We start from the raw sequence: 21,243 nt of genomic DNA on the forward strand, positions 1-21,243 counted from the left end.
CGTCTACATGCTTCATATCCTTGCTGAGAAGCATACCGGTATTAATGATAGGACTTTTGAACAACTATTAATGAATTTGTTTAGTAAAAATCAAAACTTAAATAGGTTTTGCTTCTCGTGGAAGTTCAGCATTCCTCCTACTTTTGCCCAGAGGCACCTCTCTTCATGCTGAGAGTAAAAAAACAATAACATTGCACCACTGAGAAGTCCATGTATTTTAAATGTCCTCTTCACCCATTTTGTTGTTTTTGGGGGCCAGTGCCTGCAAGCCCAAAATTTCTTGGGGATGTTGCCTTCCCTGCTCCCCTTCTGTGTCTTTATTAGGCAGTAAGTAAACTGATAAACATTTTCAAGAGGAGGCAGTCTATAGATCTGTCTTTTGGCTTGCAGCAGTAATACCCCAAACTGTCATATACAGGTGTGCCCCATGCACTGAGTTAAACCAAAGATACCCCCTAGAAAACTACACTAAGCCCTGAACTGATGTGGGTTTTGATAACTATATAGAGATGTCTTTTAAGTTCATATACTTTATGTCATAACAGTTCCAATCTTCCCCCCAAAAAAAAAATAAGTCATTCTGCTAAAAGGGGAGAGTGAATTCTGGTCATTTGATTGCCAAATGACGTACGTATGACTTCATCCCTAGTTTCTGACATATGTTGAGGACAAAGATCCTTGTTGCCTTCTTTCCCAATAACAGATTGTTGAGGTGACAATATTTTCCTACTGAAGGTGCCTGAAAAATTGGCCTCTTCTAATTTATTCTTGCTTTTCCTATAGTAAAGAAGAAAAAAAAAAAGCTTTGAGGGATGAAAGAGAGAAATAACATTTTTTTCCTCCTTAAAAATAATGTTTTTATGTAGTTTGTTTTTTCTGTTTAGAAAAAAAAAGCCAGAAAGGAGTGAAAAATGTGTTCTTACTTTTGTTACTTTTAAAACAGTGATAAGGTAGGGAATAAAAATTTTAAAACATTGGGTTAATTTTATTTTCTCCCCTCCCTCCTTCATTTTTTGTGTGTGCAATAAATCTTTGGGACATGGTGAGGCAGAGGGAGAATCCTGTAATTTTGACATCTTACTCTCAGAGCTGTTGTTCATGAGAGACAGGAACTGACAGAGGGCATGTCTGCAATCACTTTATTTCTGTGAGGTTTTTGAGTACAGCATGTTGAAGTTAGCCTAAGATTGGGGGGAGAGGGAAGTAAGTTTTCAAGGATCTAATTATTGGATCCATTTAAAAAAAAAAAAAAAAGAAAAAAAAGAAACAAAACAAAAAACGTGGGCTGGATCTTCATCACGTAATTCTACACCTTAGAGTAAGTAAAACTGTCTTCATGATGCAGGCTGTTTTGCACAATTCGCTGCTGGCATGTAGCCAGTGACAGGAGCTGCAGCCCAGCTTGCTCTAGCTGCCAGTGTTCTGTTGTGTAGGAAGTGAGCCCAAAATAGCATGCCTTCTTACCACCTCCCTTCAGCGTGCTTTAACAATTTCTCAAAGGTCAGTAGAAACTAGTATCAATTAAAGTAGCTTTGCGTCTGCTTTTAATGTATGCTCTTACAGGTGGTGGAGAACAAAGTTACTTTGAAATGTAATTCTCCTACCTCTTTCCCTGGAATACTCTACTGTACATGAGGATCCAAGGCAAGATGATTTGCTGATGTCTCATGGGTCAGCACTAAGCTAGTGCAGTCGGGTAGGCTAAAAATGTTGTCTTGGTCAGTTTGCTCTGGTAGTAGTATTGTAACGTGTTCATTCAGTAGCCTGTGATAAAACGAACATGTCCTTAGAATTAGAAATAGCTATTCTGGCTCCCAGTCATTTGATCTGCTCACAAGCACAGTCTCTCTTGAGTATTCTGCTTGGTTTATAAATCAGTCAAAAGGTAGAATGTCCTGATGGTAGATAACATATTTATGAGATGGATCTGGAAAAAAAAAAATTGAGCAGAGGTTTTTGAGTTTTGCTTTCATTTGAAGATGAAGCACTAAACTGGGAGGTTTAGTGACAACTTGAAGCACTAAACTGGGAGGTTTAGTGACAACTTGATATCATTTAGACAGAGTGATCTATCTGAAGAAAGATTAATGTTAATTAAAGTGGCATTGGAGAACTTCAGCAGATGACAGCAGCCAAGCTGGCTACAAGCTATTTTTAGAAAATTGACTTCATTGCATTCAGTATGACTCATTTATTAAGTTAATGGATGAATCGATAGCTCAGCTTCTTATGGCAGTCACTGAATGTGGAACTGTATATAAAGACCGTGTTCATATCTTTGGTCAGAATTCAAATTATAAAAGCTGACCAGTATTGATTCAGTCCAAATGCACAAGCGTCTTCCACATGATGTAGCTATGCAATAATAATCCAGTGAGTCCACCAGCACGTGCATATATATGTACAGGGTCACAGGGGAAAACCATTCAGAAGTCCAACTCGCAACTATATGGAAATAACATGGTGATAATTTTAACCTTATATCCAGAATAAATGTTTTAAAAACGAGAAATTCAGTTTCTGTTTTAAATAGAGTATTGAAACATACAGCAAACAGGTCATAAAAGGATAACTTATTAAAATAATGGATAGTTTATTGTTAACAGAGTTGCAACTGATTTTTCTTTAAGTTTTGTCGTCTTGAGTTCTCTTCCCATTTGGGTTGTGGTTCATTGTTTCTTGCCTCCATTTGAGCACAGTTCCTCCTGGTTTTTAACTCTCCTTAACTTGGATGAAGTTGAAGTTTTCCCTCTTCAGTGATACTCTGCTTTAATTTGTGAAATAGTAAAGCTTCCATCTGTTCCAATACAATTGCATTGGCCTCACTTCAGTTTATTTCCTATATTTTGCTAATTCCTTAGGTTGCTGTAGGAACCTTGCTTTCAACATTCTCCTAAATCTTTTTTGTGAACTTCCTGTGAACTCAGTCTATGCATTATATGTCAACCTGAGATGCACTTTTTTCCTAAAATAGTTTCCCTAAAAAAAGACACAAAGTTTCTATTCTTTCACAAAGTCCTGTGCAAATAGTTATATGAGATTTATTATTTCCTAATTATTTTTATGGAATTTATATCCTGTATTTTCTGATTCTTTCCTCAAAGACCTTCACCAGTTTAGCCCAATGTAAGGTATGGTTCTTAATTTTTATTGTGTCAGCTCTAATTTCTACATCTAGGAATAATTTCACTTCTCTTCTGCAAAGGGATTAGAGAATGGGGGTGTCTGTATTACATGCAGGGTATGATACAGACCTGATGAGACTGATGTCTACCAAAATTTGAATGTAAGTTGTAGGACCTTTCAGAAATTATCAGTTACATAAACACGTGAAAAAATTAAAGCTAATTATTACTTAAAATAGTTTCACTATTAAATAATGTGGTTTGCTGTAGTGTGAAAATACTGCAGTTTGGAAGAGAAAGACTTTGTGCGATAGGTCTCTATAGATGAAGTTTGTGACTGTCTTTTCAGCTTACTGGAAGTAGCTGTCTGTATATTTAGCTTTGCTCTTGGTTGGTTGTGTATTTGTTCTGGGAGAAAATGCCATTTATATTGTAGGATGCTGGATGTGTTGTTCAACTGGAGAAAATATATAATAATATCTATAATAAAACTAAAAAAAAGGTGACAGATGAAGAGTGAATCTGCACAAAAATTGGGTCCCTGGTGAACTGAATTCTGGCCCTTCTAACATCTTTGCTGCATTATATTCTACTGTATAAAGCCTACAGTAGTTAATGTGTACTCATGCTAGCTGGTCCTTTGCTTTTCTGATCGCAGTGTAATTGCTTCCTGAAACACTGTGATCAAAAAAGTTAGTGTAATATGTCCTAACAAAACCAACCTGCAGAGAGAGGTTGCTCCCAAGAAAATGAAAAAACATATGCCATGTGCAAGTCCTCTGTCACAGACTGCGTATCACCCTGTAGCTGAAATCTCCTGTATGTAATTGTCTCATCTCTGTTCTTTCAGGTGTCAGTGATCAAATCAAGGATTTGCAAAATAACAAGCAAACTTCCAGACAGTTCACAATTGATAGTGACACTTAAATGTAATTCAGAGGAATACTAAAAATACAAAGTTTTCCTTAAGTTGGACATACCGATTAACGCATTGATTTTCAGTTTGCCTTGATTTTGCTATTCTTTCTTACCATTCATCACAATGTTTTTGTTTTTCTCAGTAACTTTTTTGTGTGTGACGTTGTGTAGTCCCTTACACTTATCTGACTGTGGGAGATTTGTAATAGCGATTTGGTAACACCAAACTAAGCGCTTTCAAATTTCTTTTCAGAGTGTTTACCTTGTGGTTGGAATGAACTGGGATTTATGACTTTTGAGTGAAGAGTATGCAGCATGTTTCACAACTAGTTCTGCCTCTTAAGTTCATTTGGCCAGTGAAATGCATGGCATAATATTTTGTGCGTAAAATTGAAGCTAATCATGACATTTTGCCAGGAAAAAAGCAGACTGTTTTTATGTTAAATATGTTCACTACTCACAGACTGCCAAATACAAAAATTCTGTTCCTCACATATATCATACTTACGTCCAGTAGAAGAGTTCAGGCGGTATTAACTGGATCCTCCCAGTGTGTGTGATGCCTTTAAACTTTTGTGAAACTCTCAACGAAACTTTGTACACAAAATCAAACATCTTTATTATGTCCTGGTTTAACTGGCAGTCTGCTGCAGTGAATCTCTCTTCCGGGAGTTATAAGGTGGAGTGAAATCTAATGTTCTGAAATGAAGAAAGTATAGACTTCCTTAAAAACTTCCTTTCAGCTCTGAGGCATTTATAGAATTGTATATTTATGTGTCTCTGGTTCTCTTTCACTTTCAAATTTGTTATTATTTATGTATGTAGTCTGGATTTTCAAGCTAAAGATGTCAGCCTAGGATTGAAAGTGTATTAAGATAGATATGGTGAGCTGAGCTATAGGTGAGAGATTATTTATTTAAACAGTAACATAACTTCTAAGATATCTTTCTCTTTCAAAAATGTGGAATTGTGGTAACTGACATTTTACTTTAAAATGTGCTACCATTTGGACTGCAACTTGGCAAATTCAGAGTATGTTAAACTCTTGACACAAAACTTCTTAGGCTGAGTAAACAATATGTGTAATAATTTCAAGATTAATATAAGGAAATACATCTGCGTAGAAATGCTGACAATTAGAGGGAAAAATGCCAATAATAAGGAGATAATACAAATACACAGTTGATAGCTGTCTACTGCTCTACAATAAATAGTTTCTTATGTGATTTCCATTTCTGTAGGACCCAGAAAATGACTAGTGTTGCTGTGCAGAGCCAGCAGGGAGGTCATTAGTGCAGTTATATTTTTAGGTCTGAATTGTCACTATCAATGATACTGCTTCATGAAATAAAAGAAGCTATGTCTGCATGTCTCTGGGGAAAATGTAATATTTATCACCATTTATCATACATGCTATTCATGCATCTTCAGTATGTGAACTATTCTTTACCATAAACCTTTTGCAGGATGTAGACAAGTAAGTTCAGTAAGTTCAATGTGGAACAAAACCTCCTATATTTCTCCATCAGTGCCAACTATTGCACATAACCCGCTTTTTATTACCAATCATGAACTCCAGAGACTTTTCAAACATGGAAGCCATAGAGTCTGTATGGTTTGTGAGGTCTGTACATGCACGTCTAATTAAAAAATTTCAATTTCTGGAATTGCATTTGGATGCGTTTAAGACTGTATAGCAACTTAGTGAAATACTAAGCACAAAGCACATCAGGCTTCAAATATTTAAACTCATCCTTGTGACTTAGACAACAAACAAGAAATTGTAGAGTACAATGACTGATGGCCATTAATATAAAGAATAACATCCTGGTGATGGTAATTCTGCTTGGTTGACCTAATTCTTATCTTTCAGGCTAGTGAAGGAACCTTGTTTCTAATGTTTATGTTAATCATGTGAATATTTTTCTCTGGATAAAGAAAGGAAAGGGAGGGTTTTGCTGTTGTTTTGGGGCTTTGTAGGTTTTACCTCTAAATTGGTAGGAGACATATTTGCGTTTTGGACAAGTCGTGACACCATTAACGTGCTGTGCTTTGTATTCCTGATTTTGAGAACATTTTTCTTCTGATTTCAGAGAATATTTTTCTTCTCCTGATTTCAGGTTGGGTGGGACTATATCTGCATACAAGATAGTGCCAGATGAAATAGAAGAAATCAAGGTACAGTATTACTGCCTTTCAACACTGAATTTCTTTGCTTGGAGAATTACAGGAATATGACATTAAAAAGCCATGTTATTTCTTGCTTTGAAGTGTATCATACGGGGGAAAAAAGTGTCTAAAGTAAAATTATTAGATCCATATTAAGGCATCTAAAACAGAATTTTTGTTATTTTTACTACAGTTTACCTTCAGCTTAAGTTGACTTCAGTAGGGTTTGTTTGATGCCAAAAACTTGTGTGATTCAACATATTTCTGTTTTGTTACCTGAAGACAGATGCAGGACTGCTGTAAACATTGAGATATATTTTCATAACAAGAAATAAATATAGATGTAGTGTCCTTTTGCTTTTGAGGTCAAAAGCGCATCCATTTTTTCAATATTATCTATCTTAAAAAGGGGATAGTATGAAGTCATTGGTAATCCAAATCATTAAAAGCTCTTTGATTTTGGGGAGTGACAACAATAAACACTGAAGTTTACCTCCAATGCAATGTGCATTATAACAAAACTCACTTTAGCTGAGTCGACTCATGGAAAGTACTTCAGCAATTTGTGTCAATTTTGTTCTTCAGTCGAGTAAAAAATGGGTACTCGGTGGGAATTTGGCCTATATCTGGTAGCATGGTCTGTGTAGCTGGTTCTTTATTTGATTGGTAGTCAATCAGATTGACATATTGCTTGCTTATTGTGATTACTTAACCCATTGTGCTGTTTCATATACTCCTTTTCAGCTGTGCAAAGGGAGTCAAGAATAGTTTAAAATCTAGTAAAGGGAAGTGGTTGCATAATCATCTGATGTAGACATGACTTCGCAGTGTGTAAAGTTGTGAGGATTTATTCCTCCTCAATTAGCATCAAACCCACTGTAAACAAATACAATGACTGCCTGTATCTGCATCAAAGTTATCACTTCACCATGATCAGAATTTATTTCTCTCCTCTGAGATTCATGGACTCCTCTATCCTGAATTATCAAGAGGAGCGTGATTTATTAGGATAGATCCAATGTTTAGACTTTGGTATTAAAAAGAAAGAAAGAAGGTTTTCAAAGCTTATTAGTGTTATGTAATATTTTCATGATGTTCAGAGAACTGCACCAAAACTATAAAAACAAAAATGACAAAAACCCTAAACCATAATCTTTCTCCTTTAATATAAGAAATCCAAACCCACTGACATTTTGCTAATGTTGAAGACGGAGAAAAGGAAGCTGATATTTCTGGCTTCATTGTGCAAACTGAGTTCGGTGAACAAAGAAAAATGGAATGCTGGGAAATAAGAAATATTTTTAGGAACTTACTGTATTAGGCAAGATCACAGGAATGTGCTTTTCCCCCCACCTGCTAAGGAGGCCCGTTCTGATTTTTCAGCTCTTTCTTACTCAGCTGGTGTTTAAATGTTTGAGATCCTAGAAAACAGCAAAGGATGGGTTACTCATTGATCTCAGTTGTGCCAGCATGTAAGTGTGGAGGGAGGATTGTATTGTTCTAAGTTGGAGCTATTTAAAGTGTTTGGAAAAAATCACCTCCTTTACTTGTTTTTGGTAGCTGTGTTGTCTTGTTCAGGTAATGGGTTTTTTTAGGTTGTGACTGAAGTCAGCCCACCTCTCACACCCTAAATGGTTGAACTTCTCAAGCTGTAATACAATAGGTGTTATTCATATGAAATAAGGCACTACTGGAAGATGTTAAGACATACTAGCAGTGAGTCTAATGGACAAATTTATATTGAATATGGAAAAGTATTCTTTTGTATATATGTATTTTGAATAGCAGCTGGTAAACAGGGAGACTGAGTAACCTTGCAGTAAATATAGGGAGAGTCTTAACTTCTGAAAGGTTCTCCAAGCAGATTTGCGTAGAAAAAGGAGAGAGGAGGAAATAAAAGAAAAAGCAAAAGAGATTATTGGAATGTTACTTCTAGAAAGGACAGAATCTTCTTCCTTGCACAATAGTTCAGAGTTATTTTGCCTTACAACTACACCTCCCCTATTTAAACATGAAATATTAAGGGGTTTAATTTAATGAAATATGCAAGAAGAATAGCTCCGTTTTTAATATATGATTTAACTTGACAGGTTGCTGAATTATATTCACAGGAGTTGGAATATTCAGGTTTTCTGATCTTCCTTACAAAGTAAACTGCTTGCTTAAATGACAAAGGAGGGTACTTTATCAGGCAGAGAGCAATAATTACTATGACAAATAAATAAGAAGTCTCTTTGACAGAGTTTCCATATATTCTAGGAAAGATGGTAGATTAACCTCTTTTACGGCTCAAAATAATTTGTGAGGAAAAAATGTATTGATTTTGTTAATTCACGTAATTACGCCTTAGATAGAACACCATTGTAAGCAGAGACTGTATCTCTGAGTTTATGGAAGAGGAAAAACTCTGTAAGCCTTAATATACCCGCTGGTTAAAAAGTATCTTTAGAAGATTAATTAAATGCATGTTACTAAATGTATTAGTAATTTTAAAAATAACCTGTTTAATATATATATGAGAATTTATTTGTCCATATTGCAATACTCAGCAAATTTCAACATGTGTTTATAATGTTTCCATTCTGAAGTGTTTAGAATATATTTATCCTTGCATGTGAGTGTGATTTTACTATGTGTGTATACGTACTGTGAGATCATCTATGTTTTATGTATCTAGAATATGTGTGCCTATTTCTTTGAATGAGTGATATGATCAGTGTTGGGTATAATCAAAGCAGTACATCCTGCTTACCAAAGTTAAGTAGTGTCTGGTGTGCTTATAGGCACATGAATTAGGAGTATTTATGGCAGAAGTGATAGCATGTACCCTAACTACCCTCATGCATGTTACCAAGGTTGGGAAGAATTGTGAGGAACCAATCACCACTACAGTTCCTCAGCATCTGTATCAGTCTGAAATGGAGTGTGATGTAACTTACCTTCCCTAGATTTTTGTCATAGGTGCTTAGGTTCCCAAAGTGAGAGCGCTCAACAGGTCACCATATGAAGATACCATCACAGGTTTCCCACCTGAAAACTTTTCTAGAAGGTAAAATATCTTCTATCACAGGATCTTCAGGACCAACACTTCAATAAGAGAAGCTTTCAGAGGAGGAAAACCTGAGTGAATGCCTAAATGGATGTACTGCCATCTGCATTCCTGTCATTTCTCTACACCAGTTAAAGCAATGGCACTTCATTTTCAGTACCTGCTGGTTTTAAAGTACTGCAGGAACTGATGGAGACAGTAAATACAGGAATTGCAGTATATTTCTGAGAAAGTGTCACTGTGTCGACTTTCTCTAGACTTCTATTCTAATCAGAATTGTTTAACCTGTAAGCAAGGAGCTTTTCAAACTTGCAAAAACGCATTGGCAGATTTCAGCCTTGGTCCTCGACCACTGTAGTAGTATGTTGTGCCTAAAGGAGAGGTCTTCCAAGTCAAATGATTTCATGTACATGGGGACTAGTGAACATATCAGGCAACACTGGTTTTGAAGAACATCTACTGGTTGGAAATTAGAGCCAGTTGCATTTGAGAGGAAAAGAATAGCAGCAAACTTAACATTTCTTTATTTCTAGTTAATGACATTCATGACAAAATATAATTTCATTTACAATGTGGAGTTTGCCTCAAGAGCAAAGAACAATTTATGACTATTACCAATGAGGGAAAGTTTGTGTGATATGCCTGTAGATAGTTTTATATGTCAACAGTAGCATCTTATGGTTTATAATACCATGAGAGGTGCTCTTTTTGATTGCAGCATTCTGTCATTACAAAGGAAATACATGATGTTGTGAAGAATTCTTATTGTAGAGGAAGACTTGGTGAATTAGAAGACCATTCATTAACAGATTTCTAAAAAAATACTTGGTTTACTAGGATCTGCAAGTCAACAGCAGAAAGGAATTCAACTGGTTTTTGCTGGTGTTTTGGGTTTTGTTTTTGTTCTGTGTTTGTTTTTTTTTTTTTTTTAAGTGCTTCCCCATATGCGTTTCATGGAGGCATATGTACGTATCTCATCATCTCACACCAGAAATGAATTTGGCAGCAGGTGTTCAATTCATAAAAGTAATATGCACAAGAAAGACCTTGCCATTGTATTTCATTCTTGTAGTACTTGTGGTACAAGCCAGATATTCCAGTGTAGAGAACAAGGTTAAATGGTTACCTCCTCTGGTAGTTAATTTTAAGAAATCTTGTTAGAAATTTTTCTTAGTACTGGTTGTAAATTTGTAGATTTAGATGTAAAGCAGTTCTGGAGGAAGATGGGAATTTTTTTTAGTTCCATTATCCACCCTTTCACAAAGAGACATACTTTATGCTCCTCAAAGAACACCCATAATTCTTCTATAGTTGCTCTTTAAAGGAAAGCACATATGCATAAAGTATTAAAGACTACATTTAAGACTACAGACTTTTTCCCCTGCATAATGATAAGATAGCTCTCTTTTTTTTCCTTAGAAGTATGTGTTCACTTACTAGTTTAATATATGAAAATCCTTTTCATGAATAACTGAAACACATTCCTCTCAGATTGTCTTTAGTCTGTGAGGTAACAGACTCCAGCGATAAAGATCCAAGAGTAGAAAATGATAAAAAATGTGGGAGAGAGGGAAGTAGCCAGAAGGGAAATGGGGAACACTGTGTCTTCTTTAAGGTCACTTGCTCTAGAGGACTTAGGAATTAATGAGATTTTAACTTTTCCACACAATCATATTTAGGAACATCTTATGAACAAAGCTGATTTCAGTATCAGTGAGCTGCATTTCAGAGCAAAGCTGGACTCTCTGCCATCAAAAATATGCATCTTTGAAATGATTGCAAATAAAATCCATCTATTCAGAGACTTCCTCTGAGATCATCTGGTTTGTAGACCTTGTGGTGTCATATACCTACAGAATACTGTATGCCAGAGTCTGTTCTTTATGCTGGTAGGAGCAGCTGATGAAACTCATGCAACCTCTGTGTGCAGCCAAGAGACACTGGCTTTGATCCTTCGAAGCATTTTCATGTTTATCAATGTGTGGAAAAAATAAGTAGCAATTTGTCAACAAGTGCCGGTTGATAGTCCTGTATCAAAAAAACACAAATGAAAGAAAGGTAGTCATTAGTACTGTGGAGGATAGTCCATAAGAACAGAATTGTGGTTCAAAATATTCAGACTTCACAAAACTGGCTTCGTATCTTGATAGTGGGCGGTAGGGCATTTAAATATTTCTTGCATCTTCTACAGAATCAACAATGCATTACATAAGCAAGGAGATGTGCTGTCATCCCAGTTTTGCATAGGAGTTTAAGTCCTGGATCTGGTTTATTTCATCATTGTATTGATGTTCATCTGCTAAGTGTATCAGCATTTGCCAAGGGTCTCCACAAAAAGTTTCCCCAAGGTTTATGATGGGAGGCATCACAATTTGGTGATAATGCTGAGATTATCACTCTGTGTACCTGTCTGGATCCAGCACAAACGAAAAATAGATTTCCATCCAGTGACCTTTCAGAATAAGAGTTTTTTTGAAGATGCTCAACCTATTTAAAGTATGCACTCCCACTAATCCCGTTACTGAGAAGTGTAAAGCACCCAGAAGCTTTACTATTTACCTTGCAGGAAGGACAATTCTGGTTCTCAGTTTTTCTGCCAATGTTTTCCTCCTTCTACCTCTCAGGTTAGAATTACTAACTCATGGCACAAGAGATCTTACTGAGTAGCATGACATAAAAGGATATTATCAATTGAATGTCTAATGAGTATTAAGAGGTAGTATCTCCATAGACTCCAAAGCTTACAGATACAAGTTGAAAAAGATTTAAAGGCAATGTGTGATGGTCACGTGTTCTTCCATGATTAGGTAACGAGTCATGCTGGATTGTGTGTTGGCTAAAACTGAGGGCTTGTCTTTTAACTCTCTTAACATGCACTCAGAGTTTGACCCTCCAGCAGACAATTTCATTGTGCTCCTGCAGCCAGGAAAAGGAGGTTTCTAAAAGGATTTGCAAGTGTCCCAAGCAGTAACAAAAAAATAGACACTATTCTGAGATCTCAATTCAGTGTATGAAATCCCTGATAAACTTCTAGATTTGGTCCTCCTACTTGGTTCTCAGGTTTCCATAAAGGAAATGGCCATGAATCCAGTTAGGACAACTGAGAAGTGGGATGTGTTACATTAGAACAACTTTATGTCTCATCATATTTCCCTGTAATTAAAGTTACCTGATGAACACAGAGATTTCTTCCCAAATTAATTTCTAAATCCTGCATTAGCAGAGTCAATCACTGATTAGTGTTCTTTTTCAAGCTACGTATGACTCACAAAAAATGTAAATTACATTGTTTAGATGACAGAAAGAACTTTGAGTTTTTACTTGCTGTATTAATCCTTAAATGGTCTTACAGACTTTCATTGTTTCCATGCTGAAGAGAATGAAAGGTTTGTGTGTGAGATGATGTGACAAAATTGTGAAAAACATTATATGAAAGAAAAAATCACTTTCCTGTAATTGTTTGTCTGTGTGTATGCATTCATGCTATAAGCACATATATAGAGTCACTTAGGCTAGAGATTTACACCCCTTGCAGTGTTGATAGTGTGCTCTTAATTCTTTCTCCCCCCATGCCATGCATTTGTGCTCCGTTCTTTTAGTTCTTGCCAACAGCTGATTATTTGTATTATATTGTATCATATTATATTATATTGCTTCTAGTTGACTGTGATTTCATTATCTGTTGTGTTATGTCAGTTTTTCATCTCATTAGTCCTTTGGTGTTTTAAGTTAGTTTTGTTTCTTCTAAAACTGATTTTTCCTCTCTTTCTAGAAAGTGAAGTCTGTACTACACTAGGTTCTGGCTTAGAATCTGGGTTTTTGGTGCCAAGCCTGGCTGTGCAAGCCTGAACCACTGTCCAGGCATGCTCACACCAGCAAACTATGAGCGTTTCATAAGAATACCTTCTCTATTGTGGGATTTTTTTTCCCATCTATGAAGCCAGTAGTTGTTGTGGATATCGGTTTTGACTCTTGGGTTGTTTCTGCTCTAATAGGTTTGAGACTCTTTTTGCTTGAAGGACGTGACTGTTCTCCATGCTATAGCTATTGCTGTCTCAAGTTTTTGTATAGAAACTCCTTAGGGAGTACTCACTGAAGGGGCTTTTCATCTGTTTCATCTTCTGTGGATGATGGATACTCACTGCAATCACAGACCTCTCAACCGAAAAAACATCTACAAAAAGAATGTAAAATGAGAGATGGCTGAAGTGTCTGTATCGCTGTTCCCTGATTATTGGACAACAGGATTCAGCCCTGCCCTTGTGGATGTTCCCTGGCATTTGATGGGATTTCTTTTAGGCCCAGGCAGTTGCTGCCATTACCAGTTTTACAGACATAGTCCATTTTTCCTCTCTGCCTTGCTGCTTCTGTACTGTTCTGAGAGATGTGTATGATGTAAACCAAGCAACCAGGGCGGGGGGAAGCTGAGCATCTGCTCTTTTTGGCATCTGGCACTGAAGAGGCTGATTGACTTTTTTTTATTTGGAAGAGACACTAGCAAGTATCTGGGGGTGGCCCAAATTTCTTTACATGTTAGTGATCAAATTCTGATCACCATTAGGACTGCTGAGTGTATTGCAAGCACTCCTCTGCTTTCCTGGCAAGGACATCAAATGCCTAGATGCTCTGGATGAAAAAGTATACTCACTAACTTTCCACATGAAAATAGGAATTATCACTTCTTGTTTTCCTGCTGTCTTCCATCTTATGTTTCATAGGCTCTGTGGCCTCGGAGACTGCATGGCTCCAGAAATGACAGAGGAGACCACCTCACCAAGCTACCTTCCTCTTACAAGCTGTCTTGAATATAGAAGACGCTGAAGCATTGTTACTAATTCCTGTTCTAATGTGAGAAGGATTTAAACTAATGCATTTTATATTTTATTGTGAAATTTGGTCTTATGAACATCCAAAAGAAGTTTAGCCTGTGTTTTGCATATCAGGGAATATTGCAGCATGGGGAAGGGAAGGGCAGGAATATAGCGCATCCATGTAAGTTGAAATGCCATGCCAATGACATAAAATCATTTTAGTAATATTATTATTTACTTTCCAAAGCAAACAAAATAGTTCTGTAGTTCTTCTGCAAGGAGGGAAGTATCTGTAGGGTGAAAAAAGAAAAATAGCTGAAAGTTAATTTACAAGACAAACCAGTATATTGTTGATCTTTCAAGCCTTTCTGGTTACCCAGCATTTAAGCATTCTCGGTGCTGTTGCCCTTAAGAGGGGAGATTAACGTGTATCAAATTTTTCATTACCACAGTCCTGTTTGTCTATTAAATTTTTCTTCACTAAATACATTACAAACAAACAACAAGAGATTTCAAATGTCTTGTTGTTTCCCAGCATAAAAAATATCTCTGCTTCTCTCTGTGGCCATAGTAACCAATTTTCTCCGACTTCCTCCTGGCTTTCTTTCATTTTCCTTTTCTGCTAAATACATATCTCTGTACCAGTCATCACCTGAAACCTAGTTAGGTCTTGGGGCATCTTCTTACTTGCTCTAACACAGTTCTTGTGCTTTTCATCTGACCCGATATACTGGGCAATGTTTTCAGTGGCTTCCGTTCTCACTGGAAAAGTCAGTTCTTAAATGGATCTTTCTTAGCCTGAATGAGAGGAGAAAACATAGCTTAGCTTCATTAAGCAGCAAATAGCTTTTGGCAAGTTATAAGTAAATCGAGTTTATGTAAAAGTCCTAATAATTTTCCATATGACCTTTTACATTAAGTTTTGTTTGGTTATATTTACCCTATAAGAATGTATTCTGGTAACTCTTTTTTGAGATCTATGAAAGAAATTTAATGTTGTCCTATCATAACTGATAATGTCATAAATGGTTAGGGGCTTGACTGAGTTTGAGGGAGATCTACAGCATAATCTTTTCTTGTGGTAATAGATTTCTGAAAGTTCTTTCTTTTTATAATTGTCAAAAGAGGTGAATACTGGTACCATATATATTGGAAAAAAGGAGATCAGTTGTGGGGTTTTTTTTTTAAAAAAAACCTCCAGGTTCTACAGCTATTGACACGTAGTGTCTTAGGGAGTTATGAAAATTATTGTTTGCAGAGAAATGAAGTATAGCTGCAAATAAGGACATTGAAATACTAAGAGATTGGGTGACAAACCATTTGATGAAATTCAATGGAGGTAAATGTTAAGTGATGTGTATGGGAGGTGTGAAAAAATCCTAAATTTGCATATAAAATAAGAGGCTCTAATTTGACTTTTGAGATCCAAGAATGAGAAGTGTGCTAAGGTGGTTGCTATTAGCTCAGTCTTCAGGAGCAACTGAAAGGGAGTTAAAAAAAAAAAGACCGAGGAATTATTAGAAAAGGAACCAAGACCAGAACGCAAAACCTTTTCGTTTATGTAGGAGCCTCTGGTGCCCCACCATATACAATGGTGTGTGAAGGGCTGATCCCCTAATCACAAAAATGACACAGTAGAGCTGAAAAAAATTTAGAGTCAGATTATAAAAATTATCTAATTTATAGAAGCACTTCCATATGAGGAGCAGATAAAGAGACTGAGACAGAAACATCCACAAGTGGCACATTTGGTTGCATTTCTATTCTTCCTTATTTCTACTGCACTTTTAAAATTAACTCTCATGCTTAATTTATGCAAATTGTAAGTCTTGCCTGAAAGCAAGCGCTGAAGCTTTGACTATATATCTTCTATTGGTTGATAATCCACTGATTGTAAGGGGGGGAGAGGAGGGGGGAAGAAAGGAGTTCCTTATAACAGAAAGCATTCACTTGAAACTGCTGAAGCTGAAACCGTATCTGGTTATAACACAGCAGTCATCTCTCTATCAGAAACCGGTCCAATAGATTGTATTTTTCTGAAAAAAGATTTGTAACTGGTAGACTGCCCATAATTCTGCTAAAATAGTGTCATTTATTTTGCTTTCATAGCATGTTTTCTATCTAGATGCTTTTTTATGTTGTGTTTTATTGGCTTGATTGGAAAAACACAGTTGGAAGACACCAAAGACTACACACACCTCCCTGTGATATGCAAGCTTGTAAACTGTATTAATAGAGTGATGCTTAGTACTTCAATGTATGATTACACCTAAAAACTTCTCTGATTATTAAATTTTTTTGCGGTGCCCTAATCATATTAGTAAGGGCACCCTATCATATGTAAGGTCCACTGTCTAAAACAGAATAGGAAACATGAAATGTTTTTAACAGAAAACCAACCAAAAACTTCCTTCAAGGAAATATCTTAAGGGAATGGTGTAAAACAGTATTAACAGACATGTTGAACCATGTGGCTAGAGACATTTTGTTTGCTGAGATGCTTTTTTTTTATCAGATGCACAAGATTCATCTAGATGAGATTTCATGCTGATGAGCTGTATCTGAGCACAGATGTAAAATGGAAAGTTTTAAGTGGATTCTATGTTTTATTGAGTATGTTGGGTAAGTGGCTCATCTCATCGCTGACAGTGCACAGAGCTGGAATGTTGGCTTAACTGATGTCCTAAAGGCTTCCACAAATGGATGTCTTCTAGCTAAACAAAATCAAACGGTTTAAGGTTAGGGTTAGTGTTAGGGTTTAGTTTTAGTGTTAGGTTTCACGTTAGGGTTAGGGATAGTGTTAGCTTTACGATTCAGGTTAGGCTTAAAGTTAGGGGTTAGTGTTAGGGTTAGGGTTATGGTTCAGGTTAGGGTTACAGTTGGGGTTCAGGGTTAAGATTAGGGTTCAGTGTTAGGGTTACGGTTAGGGGTTAGTGTTAGGGTTGGGGTTAGGGGTTCTGTCTTAGTGTTAGGTTTATGATTCAGGTTAGGGTGAACGTTAGGGTTAGGGTTAGGCTTTAGTTTTAGGGTTAGTATTCGGGTTAGAGTTAGGGTCGTTAGGGTTGGGGTTCAGGGTTAGGGTTAGGGTTCGGGATTACGGTTAGGGTGCGGGGTTAGGATTAGCATTAGGGTCATCGGTCCAGCCTGTCCAGGTCCCTCTGCAGAGCCTTCCTACCCTCCAGCAGATCAACACTCCCGCCCAACTTGATGTTGTCTGCAAACTGACTGAGGGAGCACTCGATCCCCTCGTCCAGATCATTGATAAAGATATTGAACAAGACCGGCCCCAGTACTGAGCCCTGGGGAACACCGCTCGTGACCGGCCGCCAACTGGATTTAACTCCATCCACCACACGTCTTTGGGCCTAGCCATCCATCCAGTTTTTTACCCAGCGAAGAGTATGCCTGTCCAAGCCATAAGCAGCCAGTTTCTCCAGAAGAATGCTGTGGGAAACAGTGTCAAAGGCTTTACTAAAATCCAGGTAAACAACACCTACAGCCTTTCCCTCATCCACTAAGCGGGTCAGCTTGTCATAGAAGGAGATCAAGTTAGTCATCATCCTGCATGCGCCCCACTTTGGAGATAGCTAGTCTAAACTATTGAAATGATTTATTGGTTCAGGGAGCATCACAACAGTAAGTGATGAAAAACAGCCCTGATGAGCTGGTTTCTAGATTGCTCAGTACTAATCACTCCGTAGATAATAGAATTCTTAAGAGGCATTTTGAATTCTCCCACACTTTTGTTTACATAAGTTTGGTTTCAATTCAAGTTGTTATTTTACTTCTGTACCTGTCACAGTTTACTGAAAATCACCCAGCATTCAAAATTTCATGTGAGGTGTTTGTAAAATTGCAATAAACCACAGAAATGTTACTTGAACACATTGGTATCTTAATGAAAATCCTCTTGACAATAGATTGTTAAAAGGATCCAGAAAAAAATTGCAGGAAGAGACCTATTCCACATTAAAAAATACTATATAGCAACAGTTTTAAGTAAGGAAGCGCAGCAGAGATGTTAACAGGCTGAAGGGAATTCTTCCCCTGAAGTCTGCACCTGTAACACAAGCACACAGGAAAAAAAAGCTTTCCTAAGAGCTTGCTCTGTTTTTTTCTGAGATAAAAGGCCTTATTGTGTTAATTAGCATTGATAACCACCATATTTTATCTGGTTGTTTAGTTTGTGTGAGCCATAGTTTATAGAACTATTTTTTTTCGTGGCTTTTACATAAGGGAGCTAAGAAGTGGTGCCACAGGGTGAGGAGAAGATAGGCACGAGTGCAGGGTGCAGGTGTTGCCTGAATGAAGTGGGTCCGCCTTGGGTCAGGCATCAGATTCCTAAGGAAGTGGAATTGATATGGACAAATTATCTCAGAGAGCTATGGTTGTAACAAAAGCCAATTATTTTTGCCATGATGTGTGGGGACAACGCTGATTATGTATTTATATATTATGTATAATACTACTGTTGTAGTAGTATATATTTGGATGTAAGATTAAGTAGCTTGCTAAACAGAATGTTTTGATATTACAATACATTTAATGTAATTTGCTGTGGCCGAAGTCACAGTATTTGCTCTTCTGGAATATCTTTGAGCTCCCTATGCAAGCGTTTCCTGGCATGCACCTATCTAGGCAAGAAAAACTATTTTTTTCAAGTTAAACACTAATATAAGATTAATGTTTCTCTTTTTCATTGTCCCTGTGCTTTTGATATGTTCTTTTTCTGGATACCCCCATGATAAAATAGCTGGCATTTTGATTTTACTTACTGTAACACCGTTTCTGTACCTTTCAATTATAGTAGGATTTCAGAAATGATATGACTTAATCGTCCTCAGAGAAATGTGTAAGGGAGAGAATGCCACTGAATCATCAGAGTTCAGTAAAGGTGTAGTGTTTCCAGAGTTTTACTTTTTGAAATATTCTCTTATAAAAAATACACAAGGATTTCTAGGATTGTTCTGTCAGAAACGTTTGCATTCAATTTCAGCTGCCTCATCATTCTGACAAGATTAGGTGGAATGTTAAGACTGCAAAGGTAACACATATGTTCGCCTTCACCATTTCTTCATAGGCTGACATTTCTATTTTCTCTTATTATTTATCATCTGCTTGTTACTGTTGTTATGCTCTATCAAAATAGCCTTCTATTTTAAAATTACAAATGTGGTAACTGTTTCACTGTGTTGCTTCAGTAGCATGATGACATAAACCTCTCTATTAACAAATAGGCTGATCCCCTATGGAAATTTATACTGCTCAGTCCTGTCCCTTTAAAGGGTTTCTCTGCATTCTTACCAGTGAAGTGGTCTTGGTAGTTGAACATAATTTAAAATAAGTGAGAATTACCTAACATTTATCATTCTTGAAGATAAAGCTATGTATCTGAGGATACCTTGTGAAGATAAGAGCTTAACGTCAAGATGTTTTAAAATTCTCGTCCTCCTTTGATAAAACAGAAAACAACCATTCTTTATGTATTTGGAGCAAGGAATGCGTTCTATATTTCAATACAAATTTCTAGGGAATAATGCTGTATAAAAAAGGCAGTGTGTAAAATAAAGCTGAGTGTCATTTGGGACTCTGAAGCTAATGCTTCAGTTTCACAGAGTACTTTGAGGCTGTAAAAGACAACAGGCAATTATCCTCAGGCTGTTTTGAAGGAAAGATGCCTAAGTTTAAAATCAGGGAACTGTAAAGAACTGCTTTATACAAAAGCTCCAAATATCTTTAAGTATTGTTCAGAACTGTGAATGCTTCTGTAAGTGAGAAAACCAAAGGGATGGTTGTGTTTCAAAAATGAAAAAATGGGTATTTGTGAAGTATTATGCTCTAAATGTAATTAAAGTTTTCACATGCACGATATCCTGAGTTGACTTCTGAGAGACCCAGCAAAAGAAATAAGCAATAGAAGGGCACAGATAAAGGGGAATTATGAGGTTTTTTTCCTGTGATTAAGTCTTTTCTGCAGATCTAACTATGGAAAGCACTTAGGACACACATTCTGACTGTTCAGCCAATAGTTGATATACAGACATAAAGCTTTAATCATAACGGCACAGTTCCCTACATTTGCCATTTTGCTATAAGTAAAACAATTGACATACACCTCACGTATTTGGGTACCCAAGCCCTTTTACGATGTATTTTTATATTTAAATATTTTATATGAAGTAAAATATCCGTTCTAATATAATATTTGTGTGTGTGTGTTTTCAGAATATTTTGTATTTCAGTATTTTTTTTGCACAATTTTATTACCTTAAACTCTTTAAAAAACAATCCTGTATTTGGACAAATAGTATTTTAGCAGAGACATAGTCTTGACAACGGCAAAAACTGAGCTAATTATGTTGCAGTTCATCTAAAACTATGGCAATCTCATAATATACAAACTGAAAAATAAAAGGGAAAAATAAGGATTTTCCTCTGTGGTGGAATAAATAGCTAATTTCATACGAGCTTTTGTTGAAAGGCTTTTTAAATTCGCTCTGCTAGATCTCTACAATGAAAACAGTACTGGACATGTTTGAGCACTTATATTACCTTCTGAGGGTGGCTAAATAGTAGGGAAAGAAAACGAAAGGAAATATTCTTTCTAACTACCCTTATAATTATATATTTTGAGTATGTTTGAAGCATGGAATGAACATGTAATCAACTACCTTCAACTTTTATCCCTTTTTGTGGTCTTAATTAAGAATCTGTTCTATCATCAACAGGCACAACCTAATTCTTTAAAATTAACAAATTGTGCACAAGTTTTTCTCTGGCCACACACTTAATGTATTTCACTTAAGTCACTTCACCTTGTAGGTTTCAAAATCAGCAATAAGATGCAATGCATCAAGCTCACTGACAAACAGTATCCAAATAGCGAGTTTATTTTACACACAGGGTGGATAATAGCTTACCAATACTAATAAAAAATAAAAATTACAAAGTCAATTTAAAATTGAAACTGTGGTATAAACAATCTTTCTGCTGTCCCTTCTAGGAAAGGTTAATTTAAAAGGGTTCTCGAGATCATTGCTGTTTCTCTTACACAAAACTCCCCATGAAAACCTGATTTACTTCTCTCCTCCATCTTAGATTATCTGCAGGGAGCTGAAGGTAAAATCCAAAGTACAGAGTTTGCAAAAGAATTAAATATTTTCTTATCAGA

General features: G+C 36.5%; 1 protein-coding gene across 17 annotated transcripts in view; it reads left to right on the forward strand.

Moving 5' to 3' along the window:
* GPHN (gephyrin) overlaps positions 1–21,243 on the forward strand; it is a 300,275-nt gene that overhangs the window by 117,368 nt on the left and 161,664 nt on the right. For 16 of the 17 annotated variants that reach the window (XR_012673911.1, XM_075151848.1, XM_075151849.1 and 13 more), the window contains one exon: positions 6,164–6,221. The exons of the other annotated variant lie outside the window; for it this stretch is intronic. Coding sequence is in view for 15 of the 16 variants with exons in the window: in XM_075151848.1 (XP_075007949.1) it covers positions 6,164–6,221 (58 nt within the window). In the remaining variant the exon portion in view is untranslated. The remainder of the gene's footprint in view (positions 1–6,163; positions 6,222–21,243) is intronic. 17 annotated transcript variants of the gene reach the window in all.

Source organism: Calonectris borealis, chromosome 5 (genome assembly GCF_964195595.1).
Source record: "Calonectris borealis chromosome 5, bCalBor7.hap1.2, whole genome shotgun sequence".
Lineage (NCBI taxonomy): Eukaryota > Metazoa > Chordata > Aves > Procellariiformes > Procellariidae > Calonectris > Calonectris borealis.